Raw genomic sequence first — 22,966 nt, 5'->3', positions numbered from 1 at the left:
ACATCAACAAATGGTTTTATACATAACAGTATTTAACTTGTATATAGTGTACATCAACAAATGGTTTTATACATAACAGTATTTAACTTGTATATAGTGTACATCAACAAATGGTTTTATACATAACAGTATTTAACTTGTATATAGTGTACATCAACAAATGGTTTTATACATAACAGTATTTAACTTGTATATAGTGTACATCAACAAATGGTTTTATACATAACAGTATTTAACTTGTATATAGTGTACATCAACAAATGGTTTTATACATAACAGTATTTAACTTGTATATAGTGTACATCAACAAATGGTTTTATACATAACAGTATTTAACTTGTATATAGTGTACATCAACAAATGGTTTTATACATAACAGTATTTAACTTGTATATAGTGTACATCAACAAATGGTTTTATACATAACAGTATTTAACTTGTATATAGTGTACATCAACAAATGGTTTTATACACAACAGTATTTAACTTGTATATAGTGTACATCAACAAATGGTTTTATACATAACAGTATTTAACTTGTATATAGTGTACATCAACAAATGGTTTTATACATAACAGTATTTAACTTGTATATAGTGTACATCAACAAATGGTTTTATACATAACAGTATTTAACTTGTATATAGTGTACATCAACAAATGGTTTTATACATAACAGTATTTAACTTGTATATAGTGTACATCAACAAATGGTTTTATACATAACAGTATTTAACTTGTATATAGTGTACATCAACAAATGGTTTTATACATAACAGTATTTAACTTGTATATAGTGTACATCAACAAATGGTTTTATACATAACAGTATTTAACTTGTATATAGTGTACATCAACAAATGGTTTTATACATAACAGTATTTAACTTGTATATAGTGTACATCAACAAATGGTTTTATACATAACAGTATTTAACTTGTATATAGTGTACATCAACAAATGGTTTTATACATAACAGTATTTAACTTGTATATAGTGTACATCAACAAATGGTTTTATACATAACAGTATTTAACTTGTATATAGTGTACATCAACAAATGGTTTTATACATAACAGTATTTAACTTGTATATAGTGTACATCAACAAATGGTTTTATACATAACAGTATTTAACTTGTATATAGTGTACATCAACAAATGGTTTTATACATAACAGTATTTAACTTGTATATAGTGTACATCAACAAATGGTTTTATACATAACAGTATTTAACTTGTATATAGTGTACATCAACAAATGGTTTTATACATAACAGTATTTAACTTGTATATAGTGTACATCAACAAATGGTTTTATACATAACAGTATTTAACTTGTATATAGTGTACATCAACAAATGGTTTTATACATAACAGTATTTAACTTGTATATAGTGTACATCAACAAATGGTTTTATACATAACAGTATTTAACTTGTATATAGTGTACATCAACAAATGGTTTTATACATAACAGTATTTAACTTGTATATAGTGTACATCAACAAATGGTTTTATACATAACAGTATTTAACTTGTATATAGTGTACATCAACAAATGGTTTTATACATAACAGTATTTAACTTGTATATAGTGTACATCAACAAATGGTTTTATACATAACAGTATTTAACTTGTATATAGTGTACATCAACAAATGGTTTTATACATAACAGTATTTAACTTGTATATAGTGTACATCAACAAATGGTTTTATACATAACAGTATTTAACTTGTATATAGTGTACATCAACAAATGGTTTTATACATAACAGTATTTAACTTGTATATAGTGTACATCAACAAATGGTTTTATACATAACAGTATTTAACTTGTATATAGTGTACATCAACAAATGGTTTTATACATAACAGTATTTAACTTGTATATAGTGTACATCAACAAATGGTTTTATACATAACAGTATTTAACTTGTATATAGTGTACATCAACAAATGGTTTTATACATAACAGTATTTAACTTGTATATAGTGTACATCAACAAATGGTTTTATACATAACAGTATTTAACTTGTATATAGTGTACATCAACAAATGGTTTTATACATAACAGTATTTAACTTGTATATAGTGTACATCAACAAATGGTTTTATACATAACAGTATTTAACTTGTATATAGTGTACATCAACAAATGGTTTTATACATAACAGTATTTAACTTGTATATAGTGTACATCAACAAATGGTTTTATACATAACAGTATTTAACTTGTATATAGTGTACATCAACAAATGGTTTTATACATAACAGTATTTAACTTGTATATAGTGTACATCAACAAATGGTTTTATACATAACAGTATTTAACTTGTATATAGTGTACATCAACAAATGGTTTTATACATAACAGTATTTAACTTGTATATAGTGTACATCAACAAATGGTTTTATACATAACAGTATTTAACTTGTATATAGTGTACATCAACAAATGGTTTTATACATAACAGTATTTAACTTGTATATAGTGTACATCAACAAATGGTTTTATACATAACAGTATTTAACTTGTATATAGTGTACATCAACAAATGGTTTTATACATAACAGTATTTAACTTGTATATAGTGTACATCAACAAATGGTTTTATACATAACAGTATTTAACTTGTATATAGTGTACATCAACAAATGGTTTTATACATAACAGTATTTAACTTGTATATAGTGTACATCAACAAATGGTTTTATACATAACAGTATTTAACTTGTATATAGTGTACATCAACAAATGGTTTTATACATAACAGTATTTAACTTGTATATAGTGTACATCAACAAATGGTTTTATACATAACAGTATTTAACTTGTATATAGTGTACATCAACAAATGGTTTTATACATAACAGTATTTAACTTGTATATAGTGTACATCAACAAATGGTTTTATACATAACAGTTGAACTTGTATATAGTGTACATCAACAAATGGTTTTATACATAACAGTATTTAACTTGTATATAGTGTACATCAACAAATGGTTTTATACATAACAGTATTTAACTTGTATATAGTGTACATCAACAAATGGTTTTATACATAACAGTATTTAACTTGTATATAGTGTACATCAACAAATGGTTTTATACATAACAGTATTTAACTTGTATATAGTGTACATCAACAAATGGTTTTATACATAACAGTATTTAACTTGTATATAGTGTACATCAACAAATGGTTTTATACATAACAGTATTTAACTTGTATATAGTGTACATCAACAAATGGTTTTATACATAACAGTATTTAACTTGTATATAGTGTACATCAACAAATGGTTTTATACATAACAGTATTTAACTTGTATATAGTGTACATCAACAAATGGTTTTATACATAACAGTATTTAACTTGTATATAGTGTACATCAACAAATGGTTTTATACATAACAGTATTTAACTTGTATATAGTGTACATCAACAAATGGTTTTATACATAACAGTATTTAACTTGTATATAGTGTACATCAACAAATGGTTTTATACATAACAGTATTTAACTTGTATATAGTGTACATCAACAAATGGTTTTATACATAACAGTATTTAACTTGTATATAGTGTACATCAACAAATGGTTTTATACATAACAGTATTTAACTTGTATATAGTGTACATCAACAAATGGTTTTATACATAACAGTATTTAACTTGTATATAGTGTACATCAACAAATGGTTTTATACATAACAGTATTTAACTTGTATATAGTGTACATCAACAAATGGTTTTATACATAACAGTATTTAACTTGTATATAGTGTACATCAACAAATGGTTTTATACATAACAGTATTTAACTTGTATATAGTGTACATCAACAAATGGTTTTATACATAACAGTATTTAACTTGTATATAGTGTACATCAACAAATGGTTTTATACATAACAGTATTTAACTTGTATATAGTGTACATCAACAAATGGTTTTATACATAACAGTATTTAACTTGTATATAGTGTACATCAACAAATGGTTTTATACATAACAGTATTTAACTTGTATATAGTGTACATCAACAAATGGTTTTATACATAACAGTATTTAACTTGTATATAGTGTACATCAACAAATGGTTTTATACATAACAGTATTTAACTTGTATATAGTGTACATCAACAAATGGTTTTATACATAACAGTATTTAACTTGTATATAGTGTACATCAACAAATGGTTTTATACATAACAGTATTTAACTTGTATATAGTGTACATCAACAAATGGTTTTATACATAACAGTATTTAACTTGTATATAGTGTACATCAAGAAATGGTTTTATACATAACAGTATTTAACTTGTATATAGTGTACATCAAGAAATGGTTTTATACATAACAGTATTTAACTTGTATATAGTGTACATCAACAAATGGTTTTATACATAACAGTATTTAACTTGTATATAGTGTACACCAACAAATGATTTTATATGTACCATATTTAATTTTCTGCCACCTAACAACTTTACAGTGGATAAAGGCTAATTTTAAATTAATAAATATGTAGACAATTACATTTGATTATTTATCTTTCAAACTTGCCACCACCACATTGTTTCAAATTCAGCATGTATGTGTGATCAGAGGCCAGGGATAAAGCAACAACACTAGTATGTTTGATCTGAAAGTGTCTTGTGTGGTTGATATGTACATTTAAGAGAATTGGTGTGTTTTTTTCTTCCCAGATTATGTTCTGCTAATTTTCTACTTTTTAGTCCTCGTCCTAACTTATATCACTTACAATTCCTACTTGACTATTTTTGTTACCATGGTGTTAAACGTATTGATTCCAATCTATCTAATTTTGATATAGTTTATTTTATTCTTTCTGCATCTTTTTTTGAACATTGTCACAGTTGGAATTTCCTTCATTTTTGAAGAAGAGATGAACTTTTATGTAACTTTCACCCTTTAGTGTCCTTTACACCTATCTATCTCTGTTGCTTTTCACCACACTTGTTTACCCTTCTCTCTATACATCAAGTCTTAAGCACTCCGCCATGCCACTGAGTGTTTTGCAGGTGATTCTGGTTCTCTTCACTTTTTCACTGTTGTCATGCTATTATACCTTTACTTTTTATTTGTGTCTTTATTACTTTAGATAGCTGGGTTGTTGTTCTTCTATTCTAGAATAAACTTCTTTTTACCATTCTTCAAGTTCTTTGCCTATCCCATTCTTTGCCCTGAAGCTTGGAGGCTGCCCATCATCAGTTCTTATTTTTTTAAGTCATTTCCACATTGTAACCAACCCTAACTTCTGTTATTCTATTTCTTTTTTAAACTCAATTCTTTGTCAGTCGATTCCCAACTCCTCCTCCTATATGGCAGCTGAGGTTGTTGGTGGTGTTTCTCTTCTGTGTGCTGTTACAGTCTGAACTTGTGTTGTCACACATCTCCTTACGTTCAAGGGTTTTTCTAATTTTTACTCATGGAGTTTCTTTTCACACTCTTCCTTTTGGGCCCTCCTTTTGTTTCCTTTTCTCCTTCCTCTCCCATATGTGTACAATCTCTGTTGCAGGCTGTGTTCATTCCTACTCCCACTAAATATTTTATTCACTGATGAGCAGTGTGGGGTGTTTTTCAACTTGTATTCAGCTGAGTTCAGTCTTTTCCTATCTGCTTGTGAGCATTGGACCTTGCTGTTATTAGTACTTATGCATGCTGTACTCATTCTGTATGTTAGGTTTTGTGTTTGGTGATGGTGACATCATCAGTGCTGCTCATCCTTTTGGGTCATGCACATATGCACCTGTTCAGTTGATCTTTGCTTGATCAGTAGGATGGCTCATGGGATTCTTTGACCTCAATGGTTTTTTTTACCACGTCCTTCATTATAAGATTTGTATATGTGAATGGAACATTTTTCTGTTGCCATCAATGTTCCATTACCTCCACTTATGCTTCTCACTCTTGTTGGAAAGCATCCCTGAATGTTTTTTTTTAAGTCTGACATGTGGATCTAGGATGAGTCTTCTCTCTGTATCTACAAGGTTGAACTTCTGGTACACCGTTGGATATAATACTAATATTACCACTTCTAGTGCATCATTCAGTTATATTCCATTAAAACAACTGCTTGGATTTCCTGATTTAAATATCATGAGGTAATATGGTTAACAACTCCTAATTTTCCTTATTTAGATATGGCCTAATATGGTCAACAATTCCCTTGTTTGCAAACTCTTGGTGAAGTCTCAATGAATTGGCTTCTTTACCTGCTTTTTACTGGATTGTGGACCATCTCTCTTAATGCTGACTATGTCTGCAGTATATATCATCTGTTTTTGTTGGCAGTTCTCCCTTGAGGAGTCTACTTATCATTACTTGTTTAGACTTAGGCTGACCCACTATTTTGAGGTATAGCACAGTAAGTATAAGATTGCTTTGTGAATGTGTAGTTCTCGTAAAGGTAATTAATAGTAACTGTTTTATTTGTGAATATCTGGGGTAACTTCCTTGTATATCACCAAGAAGTCATTGTTTCATTTGTGAATATTGTATAGTTTCTCTAAAGGTTACTGTGTGATATGTGAACATCTGGAGACAGTTCTCATAAAGATCACTGAGAGGTCACTGTTTGATTTTGGAACATCTTGCATTTGTTCTTTCAATGGCCACTAAATAGTTACTGTTGGATTTATGAATGACTGGGGTAGTTGCTATAAAAGAGTAAGTTCTTGTATTTAAATAATTCAAAGAATTATCAGGAAGCAGTAAAATATTTTGATAATTAAGTACCATCACACAATGAAAGGTAAATCATAGTGATTGTAAAAGAAGTTGCACTGCTAATGATACTGAGAAAGAAAACTGAAGGCAGGATGGAACACTTGTTGTTTTGTTGACATGAGAACAAAGTGAGTAGACTTTCAAGACATGATATATTCAAATGTGTTTATGATCTGTAGCACAACTATTTTGAATACATTGTTATAAGTAACACCAGCAGATTTATCATGGTTAGAATGGAAGAGGATTCTATCATATGTTTTAAATTCATGTAGATTCTTAAAAGCTGTCATAAGTTCTTTTAAAGACTTTACTCAAGTTTTTATAATGATATAAAGCACTCTTCATGTGGAACTCCACAGAGGTAGATCATTTAAGTATCTGGACGTGCTTGGAGATGTTTCCAGAAATGGAAATGATGGCATTAGGTAATGATGATGTATGGGTTTAATTTATAAAGATGATATTGATGTATAAAAACAGAGTGATGAGAGACTGGTAGTCAGAAAGAACCAAAGATGGTGCTTTAAATATTCTGATTGGGAGAAATCAGAAATCCACTTTACTACTATAGCATTATCTTAAACAAGCTAGTTTGTGTATGACACATTAGTGGTGTAACATGTGCATGTGTTGTCGCGTTTGATGTTGAAGTTTGTTACTCGTGTTTTGGTTGGTATAAAGAAAAGGGTTTTGATGATCTTTGCTATATCACTGTAATATGAAGCTTAAATAGTTGGTAAAGATGAGAAAAATATGAAAGAAGTAAAATGAAAAAGTAAACACAAATATTGCAGTGACGTTATCAGCATTGGTGGGTTCGTTAATGTTTAGTATCCTGCCATTTGTTACTAATACTTAGAGAAATGTGTGTTTGAAATAAGTTGATGTATACATTATTCAAATACAGAAATCTTTCTCATAATTTAGGATTACATTGTGTATTCTTTCAACATTTCTTCTTGGTAAAACAGAGACCCAGGAATAAACATTATCAGGGTTGGTTCTTTGAACACTTCTTTTTGGTAAAACAGAGGCCTAGGATTAAACATTATCACCATGGGTTCTTTCAACATTTCTTCTTGGTAAAACAGAGACCCAGGATTAAACATTATCACCATGGGTTCTTTCAACATTTCTTCTTGGTAAAACAGAGACCCAGGATTAAACCAGGGTGGGGACTTCTTTTGGTAAAACAGAGACTTAGGATTAAACATTATCAGCACAGGTTCTTTCAACACTTCTTTTTGGTAAAACAGAGACCTAGGATTAAACATTATCACCATGGGTTCTTTCAACATTTCTTCTTGGTAAAACAGAGACCCAGGAATAAACATTATCAGGGTTGGTTCTTTGAACACTTCTTTTTGGTAAAACAGAGGCCTAGGATTAAACATTATCACCATGGGTTCTTTTAACATTTCTTCTTGGTAAAACAGAGACCTAGGATTAAACATTATCACCATGGGTTCTTTCAACATTTCTTCTTGGTAAAACAGAGACCCAGGATTAAACATTATCAGCACAGGTTCTTTCAACATTTCTTTTTGGTAAAACAGAGACCTAGGATTAGACATTATCACCATGGGTGCCTGCAGGAAGGGTCAAGAGGGGCCCTTTGATCTCCTTACATTTCACAAAATTGGGTGTATTATGATGTAAGTTGAGCATCATAGTTGAAGTAAGTTTTTTTAGTAATTTTTATTGAAACTGTAAATTTGTGTTTGTGTTTAAGCACATATAACACAATTTGTTTTAGTCAGTTGACTTAGATTGACTAAAAGCTGACCTCTACATCAGGCCTTGACAAATAATTTCAGATCTTGGATCCACAACTAAAACTTAGGAGCTAGGTCTCATGTAGAAAAGTTATGGAATATATTTTGGGTTAGTTGTGTAGTTATGGAACAAAACTTACAGTTTTACACTAAAAAATAAAGGGTTCATTATTAAACTTTATCGTATATGTTAAAGTGAAACTTCAATTATTAAAATAGAATAAATAACTGTAATTTGCAATGAATAAAAGTAAAATAAAAATAATTACTGTGGCATTAATAGACCAAGCAGGTCTTTTAAGAATAGGTCTAAGGTACTTCACATTACAATACTGTACAACAATAAGCAAGGGTCTGTTGGTATGCCTAGCCTAACTTCACTACTGTTTGTACCAGGAAATGGGGTTATATATGCACTGCTGGCCAAAATCTTAAGGCCAATGAACATAAAGAAAAAATATGGATTTTGCATTGTTAGACTCAACCACTTATTTGAGTAGAGCTTCAAAAGACAAAAATAAGAAAAGGGAAAATAAAAATAAAAAATCTTTATTGGTATATAATAGGGAAAATGCGAACGCTATGAAATTAGCCTAAATACTAGCTGGTCAAAAGTTTAAGACCATACTCTGTAATCAGCATTAATCGGTAAACAATATTGATCGGTAAACACGTAACAAAATTTAGTCATTTGTGTTCAAGCATTAGCGTTGTCAACATTTCCCACTGACATCTCCTATGTTACATTGGGTAAAAACATGGCAAAGGGTAAACAATTGACAGAGTTTGAACGTGGCTGAATTGTTGAGCTACAAAAGCAAGGTCTCTCTCAATGTGCCATCTTGTTAGGCATTTCCTACCATATTTAGGACTTCTTTTGGTATGGTCTTAAACTTTGACCAGCTAGTATTTAGGCTAATTTCATAGTGTTCACATTTTCCCTATTAAATGCTAAGAATGTTTTTTATTTTTATTTTCCCTTTTCTTATTTTCATCTTTCGAAGCTCTACTCAAGCAAGTGGCTTAGTCTAACAATGCAAAATGCATATTTTTGCTTTATGTTCATTGATTGGCCTTAAGAATTTGGCCAGCAGTGTATATTTATTTAATTTCACAGCAGTGATTGCTTGCTAACAGTCATATGACATCAACAACTTCTTGATATTGCTGCCTGAACTAACTTCCTTTGGTTCCATATAAGTCTAAACACTTGCACTCATTTATTCAATTTAGAAAAATAAGAAAAACAAAATAGCACAAATGTATAATGTGTTCTGTAAGTGCAATGCTATATTCCTGAAAAACAAAAACATGAAGTGCTGAATACATCGTGAAAATCAGTGAAACAAAGTTCAGTTTGGAACTCAAAGAATGCAAAAAAAATTCCAGTCTCACAACAGTTCAGAACTTTATAGCTTTGAGTTCTGTTTAACACAGCCCTATGCATAAATAAAATGCAACCTGGCACGTGGTATATTTCAGGGCCTTGTTTAAGCACACATAATACATATTTCATTAGTCTGTTGACTGACACTGTACGTGTTTCACCTTTCTCACATTTCTCTTGGCAACCGAAATTATTAATGTTTAGATATCTGTTCATTAGAACAAAAGCTTTGAAGTAAATGTCAAAGGTGAGTTGACAGTCCAATTTTTACTTTTTTGCCAATTGCAGCTGTTGTAAGAATGAAGGCTTGTAATGCTAAAACTTACTTTACTTACAATGTACTTACACTTTATAAGCTTGTACTATGTCCATTGTCATACAGAGTTAATGTATGGCAATAGTATTGAAGTCAGTTTTGAAGGTATGTTGTTGTCGTTTAAATTCTAGCTTTTATAACAGTTTCAAGAAATTGGCTTTGGGAACTGAGATGTTTATTTATATTACCAGAATTATTATTTTGTTTTTTATTTTCAAAACTGAATGTATGATATTATTCTTTGTAAGGGAAGAATTACAAAGAAAGTGAAGTGACCTTTTGGGAATGTTCCATGAAACAGGAACGTGTCTATTAATCGTTAGTGTAAACAGGCAAAATTCCAGGCGCTTAGAAACAGTATTGCATTTGATAGGGGTGTATAATTAAGCTACATGTTTTTTTCAAGCCTGCTCCATTGTCATTGGGATAAGGTAGTTCCTTATGTTTTGCTTAAGCCTGCTCATTTGTCATCATGTTGTGCATGCATGTATGTTTGATGTCACCTGTTGGTTAGTATTTTTAGATTCTGCGGTTAGGAGTCTACGGGTATGTTATAAGAGTGACTGTCAAATCACACTGCTTGGTCAGATGTGAACAGCTGCAAATTTGGTGATATGTGCTGTTGACTAGCTGCCTTATCTCTAGTCTAACAGTTGAATATTAGAAACGGTTATGTCTAGCTAGCCAATGTACATATTTGCACAAAATTCTAGAAGAAACAAAAAACAAGAAATCCAAGATGTAGATGGAGTTACGTCTGTATTTCAAGCTAAGATGTGACCATATCATAGTTGAGTTAACCTGTAAGTAATTTACTCATGTTAATGCATTATATGAATCACAAGTGGCCCTTTAAAGTTAAAAAAAAGGATTCAGACTACATTTTCTTTTATTAATTCTAACAACATGAGCCACATAATGACAATGACATATCAGACATATAAACTGTTAGAAAACATTTGTTGTAGTTCTACAGGTATCTATAAGTTGTTAGGAAACATATGTTGTAGTTCTACAGGTATCTGTAAATTGTTAGAAAACATATGTTGTAGTTCTTCGGGTATCTATAAGTTGTTAGAAAACATATGTTGTAGTTCTTCAGGTATCTATAAGTTGTTAGGAAACATATGTTGTAGTTCTTCTGGTATCTATAAGTTGTTAGAAAACATATGTTGTAGTTCTACAGGTATCTATAAGTTTTTAGGAAACATATGTTGTAGTTCTTCGGGTATCTATAAGTTGTTAGGAAACATATGTTGTAGTTCTACAGGTATCTATAAGTTGTTATGAAACATATGTTGTAGTTCTACAGGTATCTATAAGTTGTTAGGAAACATATGTTGTAGTTCTTCGGGTATCTAAGTTGTTAGAAAACATATGTTGTAGTTCTACAGGTATCTATAAGTTGTTAGAAAACATATGTTGTAGTTCTTTGGGTATCTAAGTTGTTAGAAAACATATGTTGTAGTTCTTCAGGTATCTATAAGTTGTTAGAAAACATATGTTGTAGTTCTTCAGGTATCTATAAGTTGTTAGAAAACATATGTTGTAGTTCTTCTGGTATCTATAAGTTGTTAGAAAACATATGTTGTAGTTCTTCGGGTATGTATAAGTTGTTAGAAAACATATGTTGTAGTTCTACAGGTATGTATAAGTTAGAAAACATATGTTGTAGTTCTTCGTGTATCTATATGTTGTTAGAAAGCATATGTTGTAGTTCTTCGTGTATCTATAAGTTGTTAGAAAACATGTTGTAGTTCTTCGTGTATCTATAAGTTGTTAGAAAACATATGTTGTAGTTCTACAGGTATCTATAAGTTGTTATGAAACATATATTGTAGTTCTACAGGTATCTATAAGTTGTTAGAAAACATATGTTGTAGTTCTACAGGTATCTATAAGTTGTTAGGAAACATATATTGTAGTTCTTCGGGTATCTTTTAGTTGTTAGGAAACATATGTTGTAGTACTTCGAGTATCTATAAGTTGTTAGGAAACATGTTGTAGTTTTTCGGGTATCTACAAGTTGTTAGGAAACATGTTGTATTTCTTTGGGTATCTATAAGTTGTTAGGAAACATATGTTGTAGTTCTTCAGGTATCTATAAGTTGTTAGGAAACATATGTTGTAGTTCTTCAGGTATCTATAAGTTGTTAGAAAACATGTGTTGTAGTTCTTCAGGTATCTATAAGTTGTTAGAAAACATATGTTGTAGTTCTACAGGTATCTATAAGTTGTTAGGAAACATATATTGTAGTTCTTCGGGTATCTATAAGTTGTTAGGAAACATATGTTGTAGTTCTACAGGTATCTATAAGTTGTTAGAAAACATATGTTGTAGTTCTACAGGTATCTATAAGTTGTTAGAAAACATATGTTGTAGTTCTACAGGTATCTAAGTTGTTAGAAAACATATGTTGTAGTTCTTCAGGTATCTATAAATTGTTAGAAAACATATGTTGTAGTTCTACAGGTATCTATAAATTGTTAGAAAACATATGTTGTAGTTCTACGGGTATCTATAAATTGTTAGAAAACATATGTTGTAGTTCTTCGGGTATCTGTAAATTCTTAGAAAACATATGTTGTAGTTCTTCGGGTATCTGTAAATTGTTAGAAAACATATGTTGTAGTTCTACAGGTATCTATAAGTTGTTAGAAAACATATGTCGTAGTTCTTCAGGTATCTATAAGTTGTTAGAAAACATATGTTGTAGTTTTACAGGTATCTATAAGTTGTTAGAAAACATATGTTATGGTTCTTCAGGTATCTATAAACTGTTAGAAAACATATGTTATGGTTCTTCAGGTATCTATAAACTGTTAGAAAACATTTTACAATTTCTCAAATATCCATAATATTTGAGAAATATGCACTATAATATTATGATCTTGTTTCTGTAAGATTTATAAGTGTTTTCATGCTCTGTTGATTTTGAGCTACGTCTGCTTTTGGTAAAACAGTTTAAATCTTTTATTTTAAAACTTAGCTAAGTGGAATTGATTATTTGTTTTAAGTGTTTCTTTTGTCCTAAAGAAAACATATAGACATCATGGAAAAGCTAAAATGCAAACAGTTAACACTTTAGTTTCACTTGTTTTAATAAAAAATATTCTCTTGGGTAAAAGTTAGATTTCAGAAACCCCAGAGGTATAATTTAGTGATACCAGAGATCATAATATAGTTTTATTAAACTCCAGAGGTATAATTTAGTGATATGAGAGATCATAATATAGCTTTATTAAATCCCAGAGGTATAATTCAGTGATACCAGATATCATGATATAGCTTTATTAAATCCCAGAGGTATAATTTAGTGATACCAGAGATCATAATATACCTTTATTAAATCCCAGAGGTGTAATTTAGTGATATCAGAGATCATAATATAGCTTTATTAAATCCCAGAGGTATAATTTAGTGATATCAGAGATCATAATATAGCTTTATTAAATCCCAGAGGTGTAATTTAGTGATATCAGAGATCATAATATAGCTTTATTAAATCCCAGAGGTATAATTTAGTGATATCAGAGATCATAATATAGCTTTATTAAATCTCAGAGGTGTAATTTAGTGATACCAGAGATCATAATATAGCTTTATTAAATCCCAGAGGTGTAATTTAGTGATATCAGAGATCATAATATAGCTTTATTAAATCCCAGAGGTATAATTTAGTGATATCAGAGATCATAATATAGTTTTATTAAATCCCAGAGGTGTAATTTAGTGATATCAGAGATCATAATATAGCTTTATTAAATCCCAGAGGTGTAATTTAGTGATATCAGAGATCATAATATAGCTTTATTAAATCCCAGAGGTGTAATTTAGTGATACCAGAGATCATAATATAGCTTTATTAAACTCCAGAGGTATAATTTAGTGATATCAGAGATCATAATATACCTTTATTAAATCCCAGAGGTATAATTTAGTGATATCAGATATCATAATATACCTTTATTAAATCCCAGAAGTATAATTTAGTGATATCAGAGATCATAATATAGCTTTATTAAACCCCAGAGGTGTAATTTAGTGATATCAGAGATCATAATATAGCTTTATTAAATCCCAGAAGTATAATTTAGTGATATCAGAGATCATAATATACCTTTATTAAATCCCAGAAGTATAATTTAGTGATATGAGAGATCATAATATAGCTTTATTAAATCCCAGAGGTGTAATTTAGTGATACCAGAGATCATAATATAGCTTTATTAAATCCCAGAGGTGTAATTTAGTGATACCAGAGATCATAATATAGCTTTATTAAATCCCAGAGGTATAATTTAGTGATATCAGAGATCATAATATAGCTTTATTAAATCCCAGAGGTGTAATTTAGTGATATCAGAGATCATAATATAGCTTTATTAAATCCCAGAGGTGTAATTTAGTGATACCAGAGATCATAATATAGCTTTATTAAATCCCAGAGGTGTAATTTAGTGATACCAGAGATCATAATATACCTTTATTAAATCCCAGAGGTGTAATTTAGTGATATCAGAGATCATAATATACCTTTATTAAATCCCAGAGGTGTAATTTAGTGATACCAGAGATCATAATATAGCTTTATTAAACTCCAGAGGTATAATTTAGTGATATCAGAGATCATAATATACCTTTATTAAATCCCAGAGGTATAATTTAGTGATATCAGAGATCATAATATACCTTTATTAAATCCCAGAGGTATAATTTAGTGATATCAGAGATCATAATATAGCTTTATTAAACCCCAGAGGTGTAATTTAGTGATATCAGAGATCATAATATAGCCTTATTAAATCCCAGAGGTATAATTCAGTGATATCAGATATCACGATATAGCTTTATTAAACTCCAGAGGTATAATTCAGTGATATCAAATATCATAATATGGCTTTATTAAACTTCAGAGGTATAATTCAGTGATACCAGATATCATGATATAGCTTTATTAAACTCCAGAGGTATAATTCAGTGATATCAGATATAATAATATAGCTTTATTAAACTCCAGAGGTATAATTCAGTGATATCAGATATCATGATATAGCTTTATTAAACTCCAGAGGTATAATTCAGTGATATCAGTTATCATGATATAGCTTTATTAAGAACTGTGACTGTTCTCATGTATGTCAATTTCATCCTTGTGAACAGTATAAGAGATACAAGTCTAATATTAAAGGTTTCTTGTATTTTCCATTGTATGATTTTCATTTATTTATTTTTCTTTGAAGGAATGATATTGTAATTTTCTTTGCTAATTGTTAAACATTTGTTCTTATAAGAGAATGATATATATTCTAAGACTAAACGTTATTTTATACTTTCAGGACAGCCATGGACGACCTGACGACGTGGTGGCTGCTGAAACTCTTGCGAACTATGCCAGGTGTAACAGCAGTTTTGTTCTCGATTGTTTCCAGGGCCAGTTTCGGTCATCTCTAGTTTGCCCTAATTGCGGAAAACAGAGCAACACATTTGATCCATATATCTGTTTGTCTCTTCCCATTCTTCACCGACAAACAAGACCAGTGTTTGTAAATTTGGTCGGGCTGAAAGGTGACCCAAGACAGGTGAGAATTTTAACTGAAGCAGTACTTAAGAGTGATTTTTTTGTTACCTAAAGATAGATGATGCCAGAAGACAAAATTTTTTACAAAATTCAAAATATATAACTAACCTTTTATCAGATGTCTTATCCATTCAACAGTAAGTGTTTTGTTAGAATTGTATCATATGGTTGAAATATTCTCCTAATCTACGTCTCTGTAACATTTATCTTGAAGGTTTGAAAGTTTAAGGCCATTTCAACTATAAAATTTGTAGTTCCAAAATAGGATGTAAGCATAATAAAATAAATGCTATCTCCTTTAACCCCCAGTTTTGACTTTTTTTTTTTTCTATCATATCCTAACTTTTTACGTTGGAATAAAATGATTGGGGAATGAATATCTGTTTACTTTTTAGTTTTATTTAGGAGGTAACTATACACTTCATGTTCCTAAAATTAGCATTAATAACTGAATGTCTCACAATACAGATGCCTCAAATTTTCTTCTTATACAAATGAATATAAATTAAAAGTTTTTATTTACTAGACAACTCTGAGATTTGTGGCTGAATACATACATGTATGAGGTGTTGGTTTTTAATGAAAACGTTGGTAAAAGTTTCTTCAGTACATATGGTTTTGTGTCTGTTGTATAGTTTTGTATTTTTCTTTCTGTTACTATTCAATTATTTATTTTCCACTTTTTTTTGGAATTTTTTCTATAGTTTTACATTTTGCTCTCAGAAAATGAAAATCAGTTTTGTTTTAGCTTGTCTGCCATGTTAGCCTATTTGCAGAGATGTCAACCATTACGACTGAGCGTAATCATTATGATTTTGGTGTATACATTATGACTATACACTCATACAGATAAATATTACGACTTGTTGGAACTCCCAAATTATTATATATTATATAGGCCTATACAATAAAGTGATAAATTGTCCTCCCAGGGCTTGAAAGGGGTGAAAAGAAAATTTCTAGTGAGATACAAATAAATTTTGATAATAAATAAAAGACATAGTCCAAATGGCTACTTGCGATAATCGTGTTTGTGCTTGAAATAATAAAGAAATATTTGTATCTCCAACGCCTACCAACAGTTTGAGTGTAGAGCTTCTCCATACTGGGTACGTGGGGGAATCTACAGTTATGTCATCAGTGCTTGTCACCCAATCAGCACTCATGTAGATGGGTATTTCTCATTTTCTAAGCGACATTGAAACACCAATGCGATTGTTCACAAGTTGGAAAAAAAAGAGGCCTCGTTTACCAGATTGTCTTGTTTCTGGTAAATCTAAATGGACTAAAACTGTGAATCAAAAATTTAGGAAAGAGTATAGTGCAAAATATCTGGTCATTGCATCAAAATTCAGTGACAGTCATGCATTTTGTACAGTTTGTCATATCAATTTTTCTGTGGCGCATGGTGGAAATAACGATTGTTCCAGACATATAAAATCAAGATCTCACCAACAAAAGGCTGAGGCGAAGACAAAAACGATGCAGATAATGACATTTATGATTAAAAATTTAGAATATGAAACCATAAATGCAGAAGTGATGTTCATGCGATTCGTCATTGCTCATAATTTACCCCTAGCTGTAGCCAATCATGCAGGACATCTATTCAGAAAAATGTTCTCAGACTGATATAGCAAAAAAAATATGGCTGTGCTAGAACCAAAACTACAGCCATTGTACAAATGTTGGGTTGTGAAGATGACAAAATGATTTCAAGCATACTTACTAACAGTGTTTACAGTTTAGCCACAGATGGATCCACAGACATGGATGACTCAAAACTGTATCCAGTGGTTGTACAATATCTTGACCCTTTGCTTGGAAAAATTGTTTGTTCTCTTTTGACAATGGTGGCATGGAAAGAAGCTTCAATAGGAGAGAATATTTTAAGCTTTTGGACCATGAACTGACAAAGAGGAAAATTCAGTGGGAAAACTGTCTTAGTTTTCCTTCAGACAATGCCTCAGTTATATCTGGTATAGGTAAAGGTGTGATGGGACACATCCCAAGACGACAGCCTAGCATTTACTTCATGGGCTGTGTTTGTCACCTCATGAATATTGCTGCCCAGAAAGTTTCCAGAGAATCTGCCCTGTCCAGTTTCTGATATATTGATAGATATCCGCTATTTTCTGGACAAAAGTTGCAGAAAACAACATTTCAAAGAGTTTCAAGGATTGTGTGACAAAGAAACAAGAAAAATTCTACAACTTGTTAACACAAGATGGCTATCACTTTGGGTGTGCCTCGACAGAATATTGGACATGTGGAAGCCATTGAAGAAGTATTTTCACTGTGAAAAGGAAAACTAGATTCAAAATGATCTAAACGTGCAGCTCAGTCAGGCAGCAAGACTTTAACAGTCAGGATATCCTCTCGGCCACACAGGGACAGAGTCAAGACACCCTCCCAGCCACACAGGGACAGAGTCAAGACATCCTCCCAGCCACACAGGGACAGAGTCAAGACATCCTCTCAGCCACACAGGGACAGAGTCAAGACACCCTCACAGCCACACAGGGGCACAGTCAAGACACCCTCCCAGCCACACAGGGGCACAGTCAAGACACCCTCCCAGCCACACAGGGGCACAGTCAAGACACCCTCCCAGCCACACAGGGGCACAGTCAAGACACCCTCCCAGCCACACAGGGGCACAAGACAACAGTCTCCAAAAGCAGACAAAGAAATATACGATATAACTCAATATATGTTTAGGCAGTCTGACCTTGCACTAAAGAAGAGACAATCAATGAAAAAAGAGAAGGAAACCAAAGCTTGCAAGGAAGTAACCAAGAAACGTTATGTGCAGAGCAAGTTAGATAAGTTAACAGTTTTCTGGGACAACGAAATGAAATTGTTATTTTGTCTTTTTCTTCAGTCGGCAATTCCTCTATTTGAGCAAGCCAATTTGATATTGCAAAGAGAAGAAACTTGCATACACATTATGCATTGAACTCTGATTACACCAGTTAAAAATATACTTGTCAGATACATCAAGCCAGTGAAGGTAACATCACTGAACTTGACTACAACAATGAATCCTTATACAAATCTGATGAGGTAGTTTCTATTGGAAATGCTGCCAAGGAATACATTGTTAAAGGACCTGGACCTGATCAGCTTCTACACCAGTGTCAAGAAATACTATATTGCAGCTACAAATTACATGATGAAACATTTCCCTCTAAATGATGAACTTCTGATTCACGCAGAGGTTGCTGATCCAAAACTGAAAGTCAGCAAAGATTTCTCTTCTCTACGTTTCTTCACAGACAGGTATTCTATCCTTGTCAATACACATGAGCACGACACTATTGACAAGTTGGAAGGGCAATATTTGAAGTATCAAATTGATATTTTCTCAGAAACTGTCCTTCAGTTGAATGTTGACAAGTTTTGGGTTCAGCTGTCTACAGTTAAGGATGGAAATGGCAACCAGAAGTATGACTTTCTGTGTAGGGTTATGCTCGGAATTCTTACAATCTTCCATTCTAATGCTGACAGTGAAAGAATATTTAGTTTAGTGACTAAAAACAAAAGCAAGTTCAGACCAAACTTGAGCACCTCAGTTTTGAACAGTATTATAACACACAAGATGTGTATGTAGTCAAATGGACAATGTTGTTATAACTCCCAACCATCCAGATACATTCTCATCAAAACAAAGGCTGCGACAGCTGCAAAACTATTACAATAAGTATTATAAACATGATATAAACTAGTCCTTACACAGACTTTTTCTGCTTACTTGTGCATGTTTAATGTTGTTTTACCAGTATGTTTGTTACTCTGAACTAAATAAAAGACATAATTTCAAAATAATTTTTTTATTTATTTATTAAATACACAAAACACAGTCATAAATAAGCAATCTATAGCAGTAATAAATAATAATAGTTATAATAATAATATAATAATAAACAGCTTAGAGACATTGGTCAGGCCTAGTAGCCGCAAATGACAAATGGCTCTGTCTACAATCATTATGCTCAGTCATTTGGCATCTCTGTATTTGATGTCCAGTTGATTTGTAGACCTTTAATAAGGTTGTGTGGATAAAGCAACAGTGAATATTAAATGGTTTATATATTTACCCTTACTGTCTTTTATTTTAAGAGAAAAATTGGTTTGTATACTTTGTTTTTCTGTATCACTGGAATTTGCTGTAAAATAATATTATTGCAAAGATAATACAAGAAATATTATTGTAGGCATTGCAGAGATAATACCATTGTAGAAAGGCCTGGCATGGACAGGTGGATTAAGGCGTTCGACTTGTAATCTGAGGGTCATGAGTTCGAATCCCCGTTGCAACAAACATGCTCGCCCTTTTAGCCATGTGGACATTATAATGTGACAGGCAGTTCAATTATTCGTTGGTAAAAGAGTAGTCCAAGAGTTGGTGGTAGGTGGTTATGACTAGCTGCTTTCCCTCTCGTCTTACACTGCTAAATTAGGGACGGCTAGCACAGATAGCCCTTGAGTAGCTTTACGCGAAATTCCAAAACAAACCAAATCATTGTAGAAACTATTCAGATGATGATACTCTCGAGATACTGCCATTGTAGGCTTATTTTGTTAATTGAAAAAATTATTATTTTTTTGAACTAAGCTTACATTTTTAAACTTAGAAGAATATTTTATTTGTTCTGGTCAGGTTAAGCTCGGTGTCAGTATGGATATTCATGCCACTATAAAGGAACTCAGGGAAATCCTTTCCAAAAATCATCAGATTCCCAGTAATCAGGTAGGTTTCTAATAAGATTAAAGATGAAAATTAAAATAGATAACATGCAAGGTAAGTTACAGCTTGAAAACCATAGTAATTCTGTTCTAATTCTTGTGGTATGCATCTCCATAATTTCGCTTAAACCTGTCATGACAGGCTCAGTATATAATATACACAGGTTAAGTATTTATACTATAACTTTTGAAGCAGTGTGTGTACATTCACAAAATTTGGTAGACTTTTAGTAAATATTGCACGTTTTTTGTCCACAATTATATTTACTCAAAATATGTTTGTGAATATCTTAAGTCTGTTTTGTTACTAATCTGAGTACAAAGTAATTTTTATGTTATGGTTAAAATAGAACTATTCTTCATCCTAAAAATCTCAGATTTCATCTGTAATCTCCAAAACCTCCTAAATACATAAATTATGCTTTTTTCATTCTGCAATGCCTACAAATTATAATATGAAAGCACAAAATTTTAATCTAAATAGCTTAAATCTCATAATATGATACATTTTATGTATTTATTATTTTAATATATTGACCATCTAGTCATGCCTAGCTAACATTAAATAACTTGCACTAATGTGGTGCATATGTACTCATGTCATCATATCCAATAATATGAAATGGACCTTTAGTCTGTATCAGTTCCTAAACTTATTTTCTTGAAATATAGAACAGTAAAATAAATAAGAATTGGAAACAATTACATCTTCAAGTTATAATGGCCTTTGTACTTGTTTGCTGGTTGCTATAGGTTACTGAGCATCTTCAAATTTTCTACATGGTGGATGTGAAATGAAATAATATTTTCTTAGATTTTATATGTACATTTGAAATAACCCAAATCTTATAAATAGCTATATTTATTCTCTAGAATTTCACTATAACTTATGAAACTGAATAACTAAGATGTATTTTGTCTAAAAGTATATATATAAATTTTGAGCAGACTAAGGATACAACTTACATGCTTGAAATTGTGGTTAGAAAGATGAGATGGCTGAGAAAGCAGTTAGGAAGACATTCTAAGCTCTTGGTTGATTATTCACATCATATATTGAAGTAAATATATATTTAAGAGACCATTCCAAAACAAGGAAAGAGGTAAGGTGGGCCACCATGTTTGATTTAGTATGTAAGCCATATCTCAACAAGGAGAAAATATATTAGATTCTTATTTTATATTCTAGCTTGTCAGTATTGGTAATTTGAATTCTATAATTTGTACAAAATAGACTTGGTATTTTGACATATAATTTTAACCACTGCTGGATTCAACATACCACGTGACTCACTAAAATCTATATTAAAGTGTGTGTTTTAATATTTACTTTTAAATTATGAAATTAATTAATATATGTAATACTAAGATTTGTATTAGAACCTACATTTTCATATCAGACTTATTGACAAATTTATAAGATAATAGTTCATTAATATTTTGAATGCAAATAAGTGAACTTGATGGCATGCCCTTTGACCTGTGACCCATAACAATAGAGTTAATGGGAAGCTCGTAACTAGCACGTTCCGACATTCGCACGGTGGCAGCACAATCGTCAGGATCCTTCACCTTGCTTGTTGTTGCCTTCTCTGGATGTGGACTTGGTAAATACACAATGTTTGGTCGTTATATGTCGTATGTAACTTATGTAGGAACATGAAATAACTAATATATAAATACATTGTGTGTATTGTGTTTGTGTATTATGACAAGTTTTCTTTTCTGAAGTGAATCATGAACTTTTATATGGGTGATAGTAGAGGCCTTGTTATTGATTTCAGTGTCATTTATGTCTAAAAAAGTGCAGAGTAGGTGCATGACGAAACAAAACAATGTGAGTTTTGTGGTGATAGTGAGCTTGTGATATTTCTTTATTTTTGTGTTTACTAAGGCTAGAGTTTTGTTATAGATGAGTATTTTAATTACGCAAATCATTAATTCATTATGGTATGCTGGGGACAGGATTATGCTTAAATAGTTGTAAGTTACAAAGATATATCATATTGAGCAGAAATTGTGTGTCACAAGAAAGTGTGCATAGCTTTGAAGTGTATTCCTGGATTGAACGTGAACATCCTGGTGAACTTTGGCTTGACATCACTGTTGCAGTCCGATTCAGGCATTTTGTTTGTCGAGCTTTCCTATTCTTTGCTTCCGATGTCTGTGAAGCTGTCCACAGAAACACACTTGGAACAGTGTTTGGTCACAAATGTTTTGCTTGAGGTTCATAACCTGAAAGAGAATTACTTATAAAAAATATGCATCACTAAAATCCACTTGTACGTGTACATATTATGATGTATAACTTGTCATACTTTTAAATATTCACAACATTGGGTTAATATGAAATCATAAAGGCTCTAGAAGCAAAAAAAAAAAAATGT

The 22,966-nt window shown here is 31.2% G+C and overlaps 1 protein-coding gene across 1 annotated transcript in view; it reads left to right on the top strand.

Annotated features, from left to right (window-relative positions):
* Nucleotides 1-22,966, top strand: part of LOC143226991 (ubiquitin carboxyl-terminal hydrolase 31-like) — a 162,968-nt gene that overhangs the window by 113,067 nt on the left and 26,935 nt on the right. Inside the window, exons 2-3 of the mRNA XM_076458539.1 lie at nt 15,589-15,831; nt 20,494-20,583. Coding sequence (XP_076314654.1) covers nt 15,589-15,831; nt 20,494-20,583 — 333 coding nt within the window. The remainder of the gene's footprint in view (nt 1-15,588; nt 15,832-20,493; nt 20,584-22,966) is intronic.

This window comes from Tachypleus tridentatus, chromosome 9 (assembly GCF_004210375.1).
Source record: "Tachypleus tridentatus isolate NWPU-2018 chromosome 9, ASM421037v1, whole genome shotgun sequence".
Taxonomy (NCBI): domain Eukaryota; kingdom Metazoa; phylum Arthropoda; class Merostomata; order Xiphosura; family Limulidae; genus Tachypleus; species Tachypleus tridentatus.
Note: the sequence above shows the minus strand (reverse complement) of the source record. Positions and strands in the feature narration are given on the sequence as shown.